General features: G+C 35.8%; 1 protein-coding gene across 6 annotated transcripts in view; it reads right to left on the bottom strand.

Annotated features, from left to right (window-relative positions):
• The window catches only part of REV3L (REV3 like, DNA directed polymerase zeta catalytic subunit), a 186639-nt gene that overhangs the window by 22931 nt on the left and 143738 nt on the right, over positions 1–19970 (bottom strand). For 5 of the 6 annotated variants that reach the window (XM_032156767.2, XM_032156758.2, XM_032156806.2 and 2 more), the window contains 5 exons: positions 13029–13170; positions 10669–10913; positions 9232–9340; positions 7089–7295; positions 149–258 (listed from right to left, as the gene is read on the bottom strand). In XM_032156767.2, the coding sequence (XP_032012658.1) occupies positions 149–258; positions 7089–7295; positions 9232–9340; positions 10669–10913; positions 13029–13170 (813 nt within the window). Of the gene's footprint in view, positions 1–148; positions 259–7088; positions 7296–7750; positions 7872–9231; positions 9341–10668; positions 10914–13028; positions 13171–19970 lie in introns of those variants that run through there. The other variant, XM_032156831.2, reaches the window with a different exon arrangement.

Raw genomic sequence — 19970 nt, forward strand, 5'->3', positions numbered from 1 at the left:
TCTGTGTTAACTCTGATCATGAGATCGTAAGGACTGGAAAGGACTCAGAACTCTATTTTTAGAAAAGATTCCCTTAAGCCATTTTAAACACTGAAATGAAGATCTGGAGAGATGCAAAAAGACAACTACAAAACCAAAAACCCATTACCTGTCAGTATCGCCATATACAACCCTAGCCCCCCATTTCTTGGTGTCATTCACCAGTTTAATAGCTCGTTCCAAGGTCTCTCTGGCTTTGTGAACAATACTATCGCCAACCTGTTGGTACAAACACATTGGAAATAATTTCTTAACATAGCTCAGTATAAGTCAACAGACTTTAACATATAATACATTTAATTACTAAATATTTCCAGAAATGAGAAAAGAACGTAAAAAAGAAATCAAAATAGCCATCGGTATCATCATTCTTTCTACAAGTACTCAAGAAGAAACTGAGATGAAGAATTTCAAAGAACCAATCAATATACAAACTTGTCTTTGAGTGTAACAGTAAGTGAACTGCACTTGTTATAAGGTACACAGCTACACCGGATTCTTGGAAGAATAATCCTTCTTTATTCAAGAACCTTTTTTGTTTTTGTTTTTGTTTTTTTTTTGAGGAGTCTGTCACCCAGGCTGGAGTGCAGTGGCGCAATCTTGGCTCACTGCAACCTCTGCCTCCTGGGTTCAAGCGATTCTCCTGCCTCAGCCTCCTGAGTAGCTGGGACTACAGGTGCACGCCACCACACCCAGAGAATTTTTGTATTTTTTAGTAGAGCTGGGGTTTCACCATATTGGCCAGGCTAGTCTCGAACTCCTGATTTCGTGATCCGCCCACCTTGGCCTCCCAAAGTACTGGGATTATAGGTGTGAGCCACCGTGCCTGACCTATTCAGCTTTCTTACGTGCCCTTACAACTCATTAGGCAGAAAAGCACTCTTTGTGGGTGCATGAGTATATGTACGTGTATCTCTCAAAATTTTTCTGTTGAAGTGTTGATGATAATGTCTTTCAATATCATTAAAGTTAATGCTGAACTTCAATCTTGTGACTAGTTATACAAGGAAAAATGTATCTAATTATATGATGGGAAATATATTAAAACTGTTCAATTTAAATTAAATAGGTAGATATATATCTAGGAAGGTTTTACTCATTGGTGATTAGTGAATTTTAACAGTGACCACAGCATGAGTTTACAAAACAAAAAGATGCTGGGCCTTGACAAATATGAGAAGCATGCTAATGAGATTTTACAGTTAAGTAAATTAAGGAGACTATATAACAATGCTGTTTTATTTATTAAACTCATTAAAGCTAAGAGGGAAAAACTGCCATTCAACATAAAACATAAATGGAGCATTCCTTTTGCAATTTTAAAATGCAAACTGCACATTTTTGTTTTTTTTTTGTTAAGAAGCAAGCAATAGCAATAATGATCCTTCTCCCTTTACTGTAAAATTTGAATTACTAAATGTAGGATTGAATAGTATTTAAAAGGCTGTTTAAAGTTGCATTACAAAGGACATATTAAGTATATGAACAAAGGAACAAATAATAAAACTGGTAGTAGAAACGAGTTGGGATTTATTTATTTATTCTGATTTATTTATTTTGAAACAGAGTCTCGTTCTGTCGCTCTGGCTGGAGTGTAGTGGTGTGAGCTTGGCTCACTGCAACCTCTGCCTCCTGGGTTCAAGCAATTCTCGTGCTTCAGTCTCCCGAATAGCTGGGATTACAGGCGTGCGCCACCATGCCCAGCTATTTTTCGTATTTTTAGTAGACAGGGTTTTGCCATGATGGCCAGGCTGGTCTTGAACTCCTGGCCTCAAATGATCCACCTGCCTCAGCCTCCCAAAGTGTTGGAATTACAGGTGTGAGCAACCATGCCTGGCCTTGGGTTTTAAAGTAAGATTATGAATTCTGCTGAGACTTCTAGTACATTAGAACATCTTGAGAATGTAAACTGTAACTTAATACATTACAAAAATCATGTTATCTAATGGAAACTCAAATTGAATAAAATGTTCTGTTACCTGCTGCCACTTTCAAACAAGGTCAACTTTTAAATATGTGGGGACAAAGAGCTGCATAAGCAAGCCATCTTAGTGTCAAAGTCAAATATACTTCTGAGATACATACTTACAAGTAAGTATATACTCGTACATATACATAGTGGTCTTAAATGTCTGCCTGATGCTCTTACTCTGACGCATTTAAGTTATACCCCAAAGAGTCAGAACTCTGCAGTTACCCCTGAAGACCATGTAATAAGAAGAATTCAGCAGCACTAGAGTGAGGGGGCAGCGGAAGAGGGAAGGAGAAGTAATTAAATTAACAGATACTGCTACTTTGTGCCAAGGTTCCTAACCTGAAAAGCATTATTTCAGTAAAGGAATAAGAGAGGATTTAAAAGAGGAAAAGAAATGGTTTCACAATTTAGGCCATGACTGGGGATGCTCAAAAGTCTTTTTTTTTTTTTTGAGATGGAGCCTCGCTCTGTCGCCCAGGCTGGAGTATAGTGGCGCAATCTCGGCTCACTGCAACCTCTGCCTCCCGGGTTCATGCCATTCTCCTGCCTCAGCCTCCCGAGTAGCTGGGACTACAGGCACCCGCCACTACGCCTGGCTAATTTTTTGTATTTTTAGTAGAGACAGGGTTTCACTGCGTTAGCCAGGATGGTCTCGATCTCCTGACCTGCCTCGGCCTCCCAAAGTGCTGGGATTACAGGCGTGAGCCACCGCACCTGGCCTCAAAAGTCTTAATAAAAACAAATTTTTTAAGTAAAAATTAATTCTCTGAAAAGATATAAAAAGGAAGAAATAAAGTTCAGACAATTTTTAAAAAGGCACAAATATACCTTTATCATAAATATGAATGACCAATAGTTTAGTAGAAAACTGTCAACATATAAAAATTTTAATTTATGAAGTAAGTCCAACTGAAATAGAGACATTAACCTTCACTATTAGCTACTTTATTCTCCATATTCTCTTCATAGGAATTTTTGCTTACAAAGTCTTGTCTTTCTCTATGATGGTATTGAGACAGAGACATTAACCTACAACTATTAGCTACATTTATTTATTCTCCATATTCTCCTTATATGCTTACAAAGTCTTATCTTTCTCTATGATAGTCCAGATCTAGCACTTTTTTGATTGTGTGTTCTCTGAAGGAAAGCAGGAGACCACAGTCAGTAATCTATTCGCCTCCCGCTTTTAAAGGCTTTCAATTATTCTGGATACATAACTGTTGTATATATACATATATGTGGTACATATGATGTACACAGGCAGACAATGTGTAATGATCAAATCAGGGTAACTGGGATCTCCATCCCCTCAAGCATTTATCATTTATTTGTGTTAGACATTTCAATTCCATTCTTTTAGTTATTTAAAAATATACAATAAGTTGCTGTTCACTATAGTTACTCTACTGTGCTACTAAACACTAGATTTTATTCATTCTAATTGTGTTTTTGTACTCATTAATCATTTCTACTTTATCTCCCTCCCTCCCCACCTCACTGCCTCTGGCAACCATCATTCTACTCTCTATCTCCATGAGTTCCTTTGTTTTTTTTTTAGTTTCCATAAGAGTGAGAACATGTGATATTTGCCTTTCTCTGTCTGGCTTATTTCACTTAGCATAACGTCCTTCAGTTCCATCCATGTTTTGCAAATGACAGGATTTTATTCTTTTTTAGGGCTGATTACTGGATAAATGGGATCACATAAAGCTAAAAAGCTTCTGCACAGTAAAGGAAATAATCAACAAAGTGAAGAGACAACCCATAGAATGGGAGAAAATATTTGCAAACTACCCATCTAACATGGGATTAATAACCAGATATGTAAGGAACTCAAACAACTCAGTAGGAAAAAAACAAATAATTCGATTAAAAATGCACAAAAGGTCTGAATAGACATTTCTCAAAAGATGACATACAAATGACTAATATTACTAATTAGAGAAATGCAAATCAAAATTATAATAAGATATCTTCTCACCCCAGCTAAAATGGCGTTTATCCAAAAAATAGGCAATAATGAATGCCGGCAAGGATGTAGAGAAAGGGGAACCCACTGTAGTGGGAATGTAAATTAGTAGAGCCACTATTTAGAACAATATGAGGATGCTGCAAAAATTTAAAAATAGAACTACCATATGATCCAGATATTCCACTGCTGGGTATATATTCCCCCCCCCCAAAAAAAAAGGGAAATAGGTACATTGAATTGATACCTGCACTCCCATATTTACTGTAGCACTATTCACAATAGCCAAGATATGGAAACAACCTAAGTGTCCATCAACGGGTGAATGGATAAAGGAAATGCCATATTATGTGTACAGTGGAATATCATACAGCCATAAAAAAGAATGAAGCCATCTGCCCTTTAAAAAAAAAGTGGCTGATATCTTCCATTTTTACTCTATTGGTGCTAACTTTTCACTTATTCATGAGAGGCTCTTTCTGTGATGTTAGCTGCTTTTTCCACTCATGATTTCACCTAGAAGTTAACACTGTACTGTTGCGAAGTTAGCATATGATGAGGGGTCAAATGCATGCCTGCAGTCATTAACCTGAGAATAGCTGAGAAGACCAGGGTCAAGGAAGCAGGTATCGCTTGGCAGTCTGAGTTCACCATGCAAAGCAGCAACGTACTACCTAGTGAAACCCTATTCCTAAACTTCCACTGCTAGTTCAAAAATCCTACCAAATTCTGGTTATTCTAAAGTTACAGTATTTACATATTTTTAAAATAGTATAATTTCTGCATTGTTTTATTACTAAAATACATTAATAAACACTTTTAAGACTGAGAGGCAGGGAAGAAATTAGGGAAACGTGGAAGTGGCCCCTAAGAAAGGATTTGGGACAAGCATGGTGGCTCACACCTGTAATCCCTGCCAAGGCAGGAGAATCACTTGAGCCCAGGAGTTCAAGACCAGCCTGGGCAGCATGGCGAAACCCAATCTCTACAAAAAATAGAAAACTTAACTGGGCATAGAGGTAAGCACCTGTAGTCCCAGCTACTTGGAGGCAGAGGTAGGAGGACTGCTTGAGCCTGGGAGGTCGAGGCTGCAGTGAGCCGTGGTTAAGCCACTGCACTCTAGCCTGGGCGATAAAGCAAGACGCTGTTTCAAAAAAAAAAAAAAAGGATATCTTTTGGTTTTACATTAGTAATATCATTTCCATTTTTTTTCCTGCTAGATCATATAGATCAGTGGTTTTCAAATGTATTAATATGAACCCCCAGGACTGACAAAGTATTTTTTATCTTACCTAAAAGTATACAAATAATAAGCCTAGATACAAACTTTTATTGCCTACAGCCTTTACAGTGCAACTATAAAAAAATTTATCCAGCACAAAATCATATTACTGTACCAAAATATTCAAGTTAACAATATTAAGTTTCCACTATAGATGGTATTTTGCTGCTTTCAATGTGAATATGCCACTACTACCTTGCTCATGTTTTTGGAGTTCATTTTGCCTACTGTGAGCTGTCTGAAGACTTTATGCTTTCCCTGCTTTTCTCTTACTCAACTAATGCAAATATGATATACCACAATGTCCTCTGACCTTCATTTGGCATGAAAAGATCACAACGTAACATGTTACTCTGTTCTTTTCTCACTCACTAGTATATTATTATATTACCCTGTCACACTATATTGTATTTGTATCAAATAAACACCTTAACTTAGTAAATATGAAATTAAGTCTTATTCTATGAAAAATGTCTTTCAACTGTCACTATCACTGCAAAAAAGGTTTTGCTTTATATCTACTGGTATACTAGTAAATATGGAATGGCTGTTGTTTATTCTGACTTAAAAAATTTTTTTAGTTTTTAATTTTGTGTATTAATAGAGGCAAGGGCTCACTATGTTGCTTAGGCTAGTCTTGAACTCTTGGGCTCAAGCAATCCTCCCACCTCAGCCTCCTGAGTTGTGGGGATCACAAGTGTGAGCCACCACACCCAGCTAATTGTGACATTTGGACAAGCCAATATAACTATAATCAGATCTCTTGTCAATACATAAAATTAATTATGCAGTACCAAGGCTGTTGTAAAAACTGCTACAAAGGTGGCACTGAAATTTCATGCTAATAGAAAGTTACAGTATAGTTATGAAGACCTTGCAGAAATAGGTGTATGCTAATTTCTAAAATTATCATTGGAATAAAGACACGGAGGTATCTTATAGAGAAAAGTCACAGATCCCTAAGAATATGTGTATATTTAGGCTTGGCATGAGAAAAACTGATCTTATGTCATAGAAATGCTTGAATGAATAGGCATTCATTTAATGCTGCTTTAGTCTCTTTTTTTGAGAGAGAGGGTCTCGTTTTGTTACCCAGGGTGGAATGCAGTGGTGCAATCATGGCTCACTGCAACCTTGACTTCCTGGGCTCTAGTGATCCTCCCATCTCAGCCTCCCAAGTAACTGGGACCACAGGCACATAACACTATGCCTGGCTAGTTTTTGCATTTTTGGTTAGAGATGGGATTTCACCGTGTTGCCCAGGCTGGTCTCAAACTCCTGAGCTCAAGTAATCCACGTGCCTTGGCCTCTCAAAGTGTTGGGGTTACAGGTGTGAGCCACTTTTTTGAGACCAAGTCTCGTTCTGTCGCCCAGGCTGGAGTGCAATGGCACGATCTCGGCTCACTGCAACCTCTGCCTCCTGGGTTCAAGCAATTATCCTGCCTTGGCCTCTTGCGTAACTGGGATTACAGATGCCCACCACCACACCCAGCTAATTTTTGTGTTTTTAGTAGAGATGGGGTTTCACCATGTTGACCACGCTGGTCGCGACTCCTGACCTCATGTGATCTGCCCGCCTTGGCCTCCCAAAGTGTTGGGATTACAGGCGTGAGCCACCATGCCTGGCCTTTTTTTTTTTTTCTTTTTCTTTTAAAAAAGAGATGAGGTCTCACTATGTTGTCCAGGCAGGATTCAACTCTGGGCTGAAGCCCCCCGCACCACATCTTAGCTTCCAAAGTAACTGGGAATACAGGTGAGTGCCACTGTGCCTCACTGTATTTTAGTCTCTTTTGAAAAAACTACAGATTTGTATCACTTACTTCAATGCATGGCATTCTCCCAGAAAAATTAGCAGATGTATAGCCAAATGTGACATTTGCTATCAGCTTAAGTCCCAACTGACGTGCATCAAGCATTCGTGACAGGGCTCTGTCTTGCTTGTAAGCCTTCATTGACTGCTTCACCATAAATCTAGTCTTCAAAATTTCTTCAAGCATTCTTGGTAGTACACCTTTTCTTACTGAAGGCTATCATAAAGAAAAAAAATGTTTAAAACCCCTCAAACATTATAGATTTATATAATTAAGAAGGATGCATAAAACATAATAATGGCCAACTGTCATGAATTGAAACATGCTAACAATAGAGTGACCATAGTATTAGTGGCCGTCAATATAAAATCATCACATTTTATTTCTTGGAAGAGGATTTTTCTCCTAAACGGTTCCTGCAATGTTTATAAATCTAACAAAGCATTTCTATGTGAGTTCAGAGACCTCCAGGGAGGAGGATGTCAACTAGTGCATAAGTGACCATACAACAAGTTCAGAGGGAAATTTTGTTCAAAACTTTGACAGAAACCCCCATTCTTTCAAAATGACACATGGGACTTGTATCACTCATAACCAACTCAGTTTTTAAAGATCTCATCCTAATGACCCCACACAGAAATCTGCATGGAACTCCATTTATCTACCTTGGAAGAATGATGAGCTGGGTTGACTCTGCTGACATTCAAACCTGCAGTTCCAGGGACTCTACGTATTTCAAATCTGATGCTTAGACCACTAAGCCATCCCCTCCGGCCTATATTTATTAGCAATCTGGAAGAGGGGATGAATAGTGAGGTGATAAAATTTGTTGATGCCAAAAAAAATCATTTGTATTCATCAAGACTAGGGAGAATTTATGAGAACTCCAGTAGGAATGAAAACCACAAAACAGTATTAACTTTGATGATGATTCACAGACACGTGCAAGGTAATACATGTCGGACCTAACAATTAAAATCTCAGGTATAGGATAATCACACACCTGAATATTAAAAAAATCTTATTTTCATTAAGCTTTACACACTGGGTCCAAAAGTAGATGCAAGTTTAAAGAAAAGCTGTTAAAGGGAGATAATAAGCTGCTAGATATGCGACAATGGAACATATTGTAACCTCTAATTCATTTGGTGTACATTTTGAAGCAGCCATAATGTTTTAAGACACAAGATAAAAAGAACAGGGACCAAATTTGCAGAAATGTGACGGGAAAACTGATTTTTATATAGAGACCCATTTAATAAAAAAAAATCTCTTTCCATTTCTCCAAGTAGATCTCATCTATATCAGTCCTTAGAAATACTATATTTTAAAATTTTCCAAAAAGAAACATACCATGAACTCTTTGGTTAAAATTTTCTTCATCTACATTGCTAATTTTAGTTTAGCATTCCCTCTTACTGGTAGAGAATGATGCCACTTTTGATATAGTACACCAGAATGAATTTGAGGGCTGGTGGGGTCCACTCTACCATCAACCACTCTACTGTCTCATGATTCTAGTACAGACTCACTGCTAAGAAAATAGAAAAGAAAGGAATAAAGTTGGCATATAAGAGGCAATATAATCTTCTTTTAGATGTCTCTTATTTGTCTCTAATTTATAAAGTTTTCCTCTGTCTCTTTTGAGGGGAGATACAGGAGAGAAAAAAGGGATCCTATTTTTAGTTTGGATATCTTCTTAAAAATATAATCAATAAGCCTATTAGAGTATCATTAATTCTAAGATAGCCTTAATTTAAAATAATGTAGAAAAACAACTAGTAGCATCTACACATTAAAGCAATTTAAATCTTTGTAGGTAATATATTTTGACCATTAAGCTGCTATTTAAGTCTGCCTGATGCTAATAAAGGGCAGAAGGTATAAGCAGACGTTTATTTCTTTCAATATTTCGTTAACTAAAATTTAACAATTTAAAGATTTAAAACCTAAATTCAAGAAAAACAAGGTGACTGATTTGTTCCTGAAGTGATTTCTTAGAAGATTCTTATATCTTTGACTTTTTGAGATAAAATATTCAAGCCAACTCGGTGTTGTTGTTTTCTATTATGTGCCAATAATATCTAAACCATTATCAGCTCTCCAAAAGTTCAGCCATAGTTGTTATCTTTCATTTACAAGAGAGTATTACCTTGACAAAAGCTACTCCATTGGGGGACACTGTGATATCATGCCTAACTTGGTAAAGTAAATCTGGAGGTACTCTCAGAGAGGTACAGCCAAATTTGAACTCATCATACCTGTTAAGAAAGAGAACATTAAGCAAATACTTCCTCAAATCATAGAACAGAGATTTTATGCAATTTAAAAAATCTTTCTAACTCCATTAGAAATTCATTTTCAAACATCTAAACATGAATTCATGTACTTAGTAATATGTTTATTTGCCTCATTACTGAAATAGTTTTTCAAATATTCACAATTTATTACAAGAAACATTTCTTAAATGGCACTATCCTAAAATTTATGGGTAAAATCTATACTGAAATACCAAATTTCAACTCAACATCTGATCATCTTATTTATTTTATTATTATTATTTTTTGAGATGGAGTCTCGCTCTGTCACCCAGGCTGGAGTGCCGTGGCGCCATCTCAGCTCACTGCAAGCTCCGCCTCCCAGGTTCACGCCATTCTCCTGCCTCAGCCTCCCGAGTAGCTGGGACTACAGGCGCCCGCCACCACACTTGGCTAATTATTTGCATTTTAAATAGAGATGGGGTTTCATCCTGTTAGCCAGGATGGTCTCCATCTCCTGACCTCATGATCTGCCCGCCTTGGCCTCCCAAAGTGCTGGGATTACAAGCGTGAGCCACCACATCCAGCCCAATCATACTAAATTACTTAAATAAAAATTTTTTATTTAACATCCTTGTGAATATATTTAAAGAATAATTTAAACCTTAAATAGAAATACTGTAAATCTTGCAAATTTTCCAAATTCTTGTTTTTAATAAAAAGACAGGATTACCAATATAATTTCCACAGATGCTTTCTATGAAGGAATATAGGATATACTAAAACCAACACATGGTCTCAAATACGCAGAAATCAATAAAAAGGAAGACTCCGTTATTTCCTACAATTTAAGAAACGTAATCCTTTGAGAATTTAAAATGTTATCAGTTTATAAAATTTAATTTACATTAATTAATAAAACCTAACATTTAATTTTAAAAATCCTGGACTATTTATAAGAAAAATAAAGAGGAGGTCTAGTTGGAGTTATAAGATTATAATCCTCAAACTGTTCCACTGAAAGGTAATTTACATCAACAATTTAACTTTCATTTTAAAAGAGACCATAGTTATATATGGAGTGAAACAGTTGCAAGGCTGACCTATTCCCAATCCTCTTCATGAGTCATCCATCCATGAAGCTGGATTAATCATATGGTGATCCACGTCAATTGGTAAGACAACTACAATGAATGGATTAGCTGGGATACAGTCCATTTATCTTGCTCGTAGGGAAGGTGTCCAGAGCAAAGAGACACTCAGAAAGTGTCTAATTTTAGTAAGAAGTACAAAGCACAACAACATTATTGTAAATGTGAAAAAAACCTTACTTTCCCAAGTTCTCCACATGGCCAAGGCAGGTGGAAAAGCAGTAGTTATATGCAATCACAATAGAAGGATAAAGTGATTGGAAATCCAAAACGAGAACAGAGTTGCTATAGAAGCGGGATTCAGGCTCCATAATTAGAGGAACACACTGTGGGGCTCTCATCTGGGATCTTTGCTGAACACTAGGTGTCACAGGAATATAGTTCATTGGTTTAGCAATACGCAACATCATTGATTCCACACGGTACTGCAGGGAGAAAGGGAGGTGAGAAGAGAAGAAACACAGTTTAAATATATTGGTCATTTGAATATATAATCATTTGAGAATAATCTGCTTTTCAGAATAAGACTGTATGACTTCTTTTTTTTTTTTTGAGACGGTGTTTCGCTCTTGTTGCCCAAGCTGGAGTACAATGGCACAATCTCGGCTCACTGCAACCTCCGCCTCCCAGGTTCAAGCAATTCTCCTACCTCAGCCTCCCAAATAGCTGGGATTACAGGCATGAGCCATCATGTCCAGCTAACTTTTTGTATTTTTAGTAGAAACAGGGTTTCACCATGTTAGCCAGGCTGGTCTCGAACTCCTGACCTCAGGTGATCCACCCACCTCGGCCTCCCAAAGTACTGGGATTATAGGCGTGAGCCACTATGCCCAGCCTGCAATACTAGTTATTTCGTCAGCTTTCAGATGCGAAAAGGGATATATGTAAATCCTTTTCCTATGCGTACGACTTTTATAAATACTATAAAACATGTCAAATAACTTAAAAGATAAGTCAATTTTAAAAGACAGATGAAATTAGATCTCTTTTTATTTTTATTATTTACTTATTTATTTTGAGATGAAGTCTCACTCTGTTTTCCAGGCTAGAGTGCAATGGCACAATCTCGGCTCACTGCAACCTCCACCTCCAGGGTTCAAGTGATTCTCCTGTCTCAGCCTCCCGAGTAGCTGGGATAACAGGCTTGCGCAATCATGCCCAGCTAATTTTTGTATTTTTAGTAGAGATGAGGTTTCATCATGTTGGCCAAGGTGGTCTTGAACTCCTGACCTCAAGTGATCCCCTGCCTTGGCCTCCTAAACTGCTGGGATTACAGGCGTGAGCCACTGCACCCGGCCCTCTTTGTATTTAAATACAGCTACACCATAATAAAAAAGTGTAGGACAGACAGCTGTATAGTTTGACAGTTTCATTTAAGAAGTTGGTCAATAATCTTGGAGAAATTTATTTGGGAAAATTAGAGAATTAAAAAGCTGTCAGGAGACTTAAGATAGAAAATGTTATCCCAGTTTTTCAAAGAAAGAAAATGATTATAGAATTATAAAGTATTGAATGTGGCTTTTGTTGTGGAAATAATTAAAAAATAAAAAAAAAGAACTGAATAGTAATCAGCTTATTAGTGGTCCCTAGCAAAACTGAATCAAGCAATTACTGGTATGTTTGTTTCTAATAATAACTATTAAGCAGACGGCTTGGGGTATTAGAAAAAAAAATTACTCACAAGAACCAGCCTGGGTTCACTGAAGTATTCTCATGAGGTTTTAAGGTATCTTTGCCTTTTATTACAGACTAGCTCAAACAGTTGTTAAATTTGATGGGTATAAGTAAAATAAATAGCTTATAAGCAATTAAATGAAATAAACAGGTAAAACAAAAGTAGTTGGAACTCTATTTTTGCTATATTTACTGAACTGGTTGATTGAGGAATGTTATAGACACAGGTAATTAAAATAATTAAGGATTTTACAAGGTTAAGGAATCTGAGTGTTTTAATATGGTATCGCTGATGACTACCACTGTGCTTAACAAACTACAGGTATTCAAATACATATTTGTTGAATTAATACATAAACTCATTTTCAGCAAGGCGTTTAGTAAAAATCTCTCATTATATCCTTGGGAAATTACTTAGAAAGATATGAATTATATGGTTTCTTAGGTTTCTTTTTTTATAACATTTTAAAAAGTTACATAGTCCACTTATATTGATTTTCAAGCTTTTTATTTTTATATTAAAATTATCTATGCGAAGTTTTAACAAGCCAAAATTAAAAATGTAAAACAAAAGAAAGGTAGACTGTTGCTTCTCTAGTTTTAAGGGACACCTTTAATCACAGTTAACAATATTCAGGAATATAATATCCTTAAGGGCATGGACATTTATTTTCTTAATACCATAAAAAACTTGGCAGTGGCCAGAAAGTTGGCATAGAAAGAGAATAAAATGACAAGATTTAATTACCCAGCTATTGATTAGTTGGTACCAAACAGAAAGTTTAAAAAGTCAAATCACTTCAAACATCACAAAAGTGTATCACTCATACAGAACTTTCAAGTCTGCAAGAAAACTGATTTCCTACCTGTGAACCCCTTGTCAGTACATGTAAAAACTGAATGCCAAAAAGTCTAGCCATCTCACTGGTTTTCCCAATCAGGTCCAGCTGTTCTAACATTTGGAGATTTCCACGGACACGGCTAACATAATGATCAACCATTTTCCATCTGTTAAAAAAGAATCCACATTATGAACATCAGGGAAAAATTTGGACACTTGAAAACAGTACTTTTTTCCTGCCAAAAATCTACATGCTAAAAGTGAGGTTACTTAAGGAAAGAGTAATGATATGAGCCTTTAAGCAAAGTATGTTAAGTAATTAAACATTAGAAAATTTCAGGTATTTCAAGGGCATGAAAGCCAGTAAAGATACGCAAAATTTAAAATAGTACTTGTGATTAGGTGGTAAGATTAAGGATCACTCTTTTTCAATATTTTGCTTGATGTTGCTCTATTCTTTTTTTTTCTATTCTTATTATAGAAAATTAACATTCTCCTTTAAGATACAGCTGCTGATTACGCAATAATTATTTAGCATATCTATAGATTTTTAAAGAACATGAAGGGTCTGGGTTTTCATTATAAGTCTAAAATAAAAACATGCACTATGTTCATGGCAAAAAAAAGAGTAATTTGGTGAACATTTAGAAAAATCAGGAACATAAATTTTAGTGAGATAATACATGGGTTAAACATATTTCAAGTAAGTATTTTTTGTGAAAATATAAAAGTTCTGTTTTTCAGTTTAAACCTTAAATTTAACCTCTTTACCTTACCTTCTTAAGAAAACAAACAATAAAACCCTCAGCAAATCCATAAAAAGAATTTTAGTATTATAAGATGTAAAAATGATCCAAAAGTATACTATGAGGAATAAAATTTATTCATTTGAAGATTAAGGTTCACATATATTGTAATCTTTAATTATATTGCTTTTAGAACAATATAGTCACATAATTGTTTAATAAATGTGTTTAAAAACCTTTTCCTCGGACACATGACTAATGCTTAATAGAAAAACTAGAAAATGAATGTGAAGAAAAAAAATACCCTACTATAAAAAAGATAATAACAGTGTATTACCAAGAAAGTAGAGAGATTGGAACCCTCATATACTGCTGGTGGGAACGTAAAATAGTGTAGTTGCTTGGGAAGATAATTTGGCAGTTCCTCAAATAGTTAAACAGAGTTACCATATAATCCACCAAAAATTCTACTCCTAGGTACATATCCAAAAGGAATGAAAACAGGTATCTACACAAAAAACTATATATCAATGTTCATTACAGTATTAATCATAGTAGCCCAAAGGGGAAACAACCAAAATGTCTATCAACTGATGAAGAAATAAAATGCAGTGTATGTCCATACAATACAGTATTATTCAGCAATAAAAGAAATACTGAAAGATGCTGTAACATGGACAATCCTGGACAGCATTATGCTAAAAGAAGCCAGACACAAAATATTACATATTGCATGATTCTGTTCATGTGAAGTGTCGAGGACAGTCAAATCTATGGGGACAGGAAGTAGATTAGTGGTTGTCTAAGGCAAGAGGTAGAGGGTGGGGGGACTCTGGTGGAGGGGGTGATAGGAGTGATGAAAGGTTGAGGAGTGGTGGCTAGGTGATGCAGGATTTCCATTTAGGGTAATTAAAATATTATAAAACTTACTGTGATGATGTTGTACAACTCTGAGTATACTAAAAGCCAGTGAATTATATACTTTAAATGGGTGAATTGTATGATATACAAATTATATCTAAATAAAGCTGTTAAAACATTAGGCAAACATGAAAGAATCCTAAACTCTATAAATAACTGTTTAACAAAATAAACAGAAATTTTGTTTCATAATTTACATTTTTAACTTAATATACTGACTCCCCATATTTATGTTTTGTAGCTATCGAGTGTGCTACTGTATAATTATAACATATTTAATCGAAACACTTACTGAGTATCTTTTATTACTGTAAGCAATGGTGTGGTGAATATTTTTAAAGCTAAGTCCTTATACAGATGATTAAATAATTCCTTAAAATAAATTCCTAGATTTGGTCAGTTTTCAATACCTAATAATACATTGCTTTCCAGAAAGGTTTTAATAATTTATATTCATACTAGTGATGATAAAGTGCTTGTTTCCTTGTATATTTGTCAACAATGAAGATTATAGTTTTTAAAATTATTATGAGTTTGACAGACAAAAAATGATACCACATTTTAATCTGCATTTTTTTTGTTTTAGATCATTAATGTAACCCCTCAACAATACAAAACTGCAAAGTGCAAATCTGAAATAATGCATTATGTACAAATCAGATCAGTCCCTTTAAAATAAAGCAAAATGGATTTAATGGCTCACCACTCCTTTAGGATGTGTGGATTGTGCAGAAAAAGGAAATATTTACACTTTGCCCTCTTAACATACGGACAGAGCTGACCTGGAGAAACGTGCCAAATGAGATACCAGAATAGTGAGACACTAACATAATTTCTGAAAATGCCAGGCAGCATACAAGCATTTTCCTGAGTTTTGTAAAACATGAGAAAAATAAGTGTTAAATCTCAACCAACACAGATTTAACAGAAAACTTTAAAAAGGTATGTATTACACATATGTAAGAATCTGTTTCAACAGATAATCATGCTGACTGGGCACGAATATTTCCTTGAAATCTGTAGGTGGTGATTCAGGAGAAGAGTTACCAATTGAAGTATGTTGATGATAATTTGTTTTGGAAAATGTGTTTTAAAACATACTGGTTTATTTTCATTGTTTACTCCAGTCTAAAGTCCTTTCTTTTTTTTTTTTAAATAAGACTGATCTTGCCAATAGGTTTTTGTAATTCATGGTACAATTAAGAAACATAATCAGCAGATTAAGAATTAATTCCTTTAGTAATGTAGACATTTATATACTATATATAAGGTAGACATTTGAATATTTCAGGATTTTTTTCCTTTGATAATTGTTCATGTCTTTTACCCATTTTTTTTACTAATTTAAAAGTATATAATATAGTTAATATACATAACTGTTATGGTGAAAATGGTTTTCCTAGGTTGATGTTAGCTTTTTACTTTTGTTGATGTTATTTAATGAAGTACAAAAGTTTGTTTTTGGGCAAAAATGGTGAAAGTAAGTCTAATACTTTATATACAAAACTGATTAAACTGAATCTTAAAGGATCCTGATTTAAGTGATTTGACTAAGATCAACTCTATTTTTTTAGGCAGTATAGTCTATTAAAAAATAAATGGGTATAATACTATATTTCAAAAGAAATATTTTTACTGTGCTATATATAACTGTTTTTTTAAAAAATGGAAATGGTTTATTTCACATTTTGAAGAATACAGTCTAAGAGATATTCACATATTGGCTGACAGCACAGACTTTGGAGTGAGATAGTCGTAGGTTCAAATTGTGGCTCTATTGCAAGCTACTACGTGACCCTAGGCAAATCATTTAACTCTCTAGTTCTCAGTTTCAGTATGTGTGAAACAGTGGTTTCACTGTTGTAAGGTGAAACTGTTGTAAGGTGTTAGGCAAAAGCAAAAACTTAATAACCTTTGCTGCTATTATTATGATAATTATGGTAATTACTATTTCCCCATTTCATTCAGAATCTAATTCTCTATCCTGAAAAGAAAGACGTACCAATTAATTAACATTTATTGAGAGCCTTCTGTGTGTTGAAGACTCATACTATCTCATTTAATTCTTACTTCACTCCATGAGGTAGAATATGTTAACATATCTCTATTATAGATAACAAAACTGAGGATTACTGTAAGCCTAATCCATCCTAGTTTACAAACTTAGTACACTAGAACCTGAGATTTTGGCCAAATAAATGAAAACATCATGAAAAGAAAACAAGATAATACATTATAAATGAGTAACTGTCTTGTTAAATTTCTATCATCACAGCAAATTACTCATTTCCTCACTAACAAAAATGGTAGACCATTTTGTGAAATGAATGCTTATTCATTTCACACTAAATGTATTCCTCTCCACTGACTGGTAACCAAGTAATATAAACAAATTAGATGCATCTTATCTTTCATAACTAAAGGTTAATTTAACAAGGGACATTTTAGCTTATACAGTTTATCCAGCAGGTAACAACTGCTGTTTTCTGATCTAAATCTGCTGACCTATAGGCATGAACATAAAAAATACTTTGAATGGCTAATTAAAAAAAAATGTATTTTAGACTTTTTAATTTAAAAAAGTGATCTTTCTGAAATAAAATCATCATCATTTCTACTTTCGGGTCCTATATGACTAATCATATAACATAAAAGAGAATGAGTAATTGCAGCCTTTACTTATGGTTAAAGGACAAGATGGACTTTTGTTAGTTTTTTACATTGTTGTTAAAGAATTATGCCATCCTCCTAATGCTCTGTCAAACTTAACGCTAATAAATACAAGTTTTGATCCTGAAAGGAGGAAGGGAAACATAATTATAAAGCACATGCTACTCAAGATAGGCTTGGGTAGTGCTGAAATGGGAACTTAGAGCATCCTGAAGGCATGATATTTTTCAAGATAGTTCATCTGGGGAGAAGGTGACAAAAAAGGAGACAGGAGAATCCCGAGTACAAAATTCACTTATTCTGAAGTTTTTCTGTGGACTGGCTCTATACTCAGCAAACAGAAAAGAAAATTTCTTATATTACCTTCTTCAGCTACAGAACTCTGCTCCCAGGATATACATCCTAGCTCAGAAACCGGAATAGTATTTAATAACTATTCTTGAGTGACAGATAAAATCATGCTGGTATTAGGAATTATCTAGATTAGTAATATTAGAGATTAGGAAAAGTTTTATAGGCTGGCTTGGGAATCTAATCACAAGACATTATTTTATGAAAAAATGTGTTCTAAGCTTGAAACAATAAAATGTTGGGAACATAACTCATTCATATAAATCAGGGGCTTCCAGGAGATCAAAATCTGGGTTTATTAAAAAAAATTAGGGTACCTTTGTGTTTTACAGGTTTAACACAAGAAATCCTTGACTAGCAAGTTCTTCTCATTCTAAGTCGATTTACAATATATATGTATGTCCTTAAAACACTGTAGAAAGCAAATGTAAATCAAAAGGGGTTACCATACTTACCAAAAAAGTAAGTCAGACTTACTTTTTTGTATTCACTTAAAGAATGTATTCATTTAAATTTAAGTATTCACTTAAATTTAAGAATGAAGTTGTCTGATATTTCCAAGACTACTCAAAGAAAGAGTGCATGGTCTTCTCATATAACATAATCCATTTGACATAAATGGTCTAATGTCTAGTCTAAGTCCCTTCTATACAATGTTAGTTCCAGGCCTCTATTTCACTTGTCAAAAACAGTTATCATCCTAGATAATACCTAATTAAAGGTGGTAAAACATGCATTTAGAGATTCCGGGGCTTATAAACAAACCACTGAATATAGTTTTCAATGTTAAGTTAAATATCAAGTTTTATTTATTGCTGTATAACTACTCCTCAGCTTTTTTTTTTTTTTGAGATGGAGTCTTGCTGTGTCACCCAGACTGGAGTGGAGTGCAGTGGCATGATCTTAGTTCACTGCAACCTCTGACTCCTGCTCCCGGGTTCAAGTGATTTTCATGCCTCGGCCTCCCAAGTAGCTGGGATTACAGGTATGCACCATGATGCCCAGGTAATTTTTTGTATTTTTAGTAGAGATGGGGTTTCACCACATTGGCCAGGCTGGTCTCGAACTCCTGACCTCAGGTGATCCACCCGCCTTGGCATCCCAAAGTGCTGAAATTACAGGCATGAGCCACTGCACTCAGCCGACTTCGCCTCAGCTTCTATTTCTGTAAGGCTTTGATAGAAGCTAAGTGCTTTCTGTTACTTCACTTCACCTCTCTGAGATTCCTCAAAAGTGACTGGAATATGCGATGACATGCTCAGGAAGCAGTTTCCCCAAATATTATCAAGTTGTTTTCAAAGCTATACTTTTTCCATCCTCACCACCATACAGCCTTACAATTCAGTAAGTACAGATTCACTCATTTAAAAAATCAGACACATTAATTTCAGGACTTTTCCTAGACACAGTGCAGTGTGCCACAGTCTACACAGAGCAAGGCTGTCCTACTAAGCCAAAGATGAAGAGCTCAGAGTTCATTTGGGCAGCTCACAGCTGGAGTCTGTGAGATGCAGCATGGGAGAGAAAGGGAGCTGTGCAAGTGGCAGGAGTTGGGGGTGGTTCGAAGTATAGTTGGATTCCCTATGAGTGACAGCTCAAGGCTGTCCTGAAAACGAGCAGGATGAAACCATATGAGGCTGAATAGAGAGCGGCTCGCTGGGGGTTGAGTGTGGGCAGAAATGGTCAGACAGTGCTGGGGTTGGAGGCTCACCAATGCCAGAGAGGAGAGACCTCATCACTCCCTTGTTAACAACCTTGGCATTCAGTTGTGAGCCCAGAAAAAACAGAGGCCTTTGCCCTAGAGAAAGGCCTACTCTAGATAAAACTTAAAACCAAATACTGACAGTATGTACAGACAACAGAGTTTGGAGATTGAATCTTACATCAAGTTGGAGGAGCTTAGGAAACACCTTGGGCCTGGTATACTTGCCTATTCCAACCATAGGCTTTGAACTAAGTAACAAGCAACTGGAAAAGGGGCAGGAAAACTTCCTGTCATAGATGCCAGGCAAAGGAATAGTATCATTGAGAAAGGAGTAGAAGAAAATGATATCTGCCCCAGGGGGAGGGTCAGGAAGCTTACTTGGGCCCAGGACCTGGCAGTGGTAAAAAGCAGAGGTCTGTTGCCTCTGTGGGAAGAGCAGGAGTGCTCAGCAAACCCCAGAAGAACAAGAAGATCCAGGCCAGGCATGTTGGCTCACGCCTGTAATCCCAGCACTTTGGGAGGCCAAGGCGGGTGGATCACGAGGTCAGGAGATTGAGCCCATCCTGGCTAACAC

Source organism: Hylobates moloch, unplaced genomic scaffold, assembly GCF_009828535.3.
Source record: "Hylobates moloch isolate HMO894 unplaced genomic scaffold, HMol_V3 SCAFFOLD_2, whole genome shotgun sequence".
In the NCBI taxonomy this organism is placed as follows: Eukaryota; Metazoa; Chordata; class Mammalia; order Primates; family Hylobatidae; genus Hylobates; species Hylobates moloch.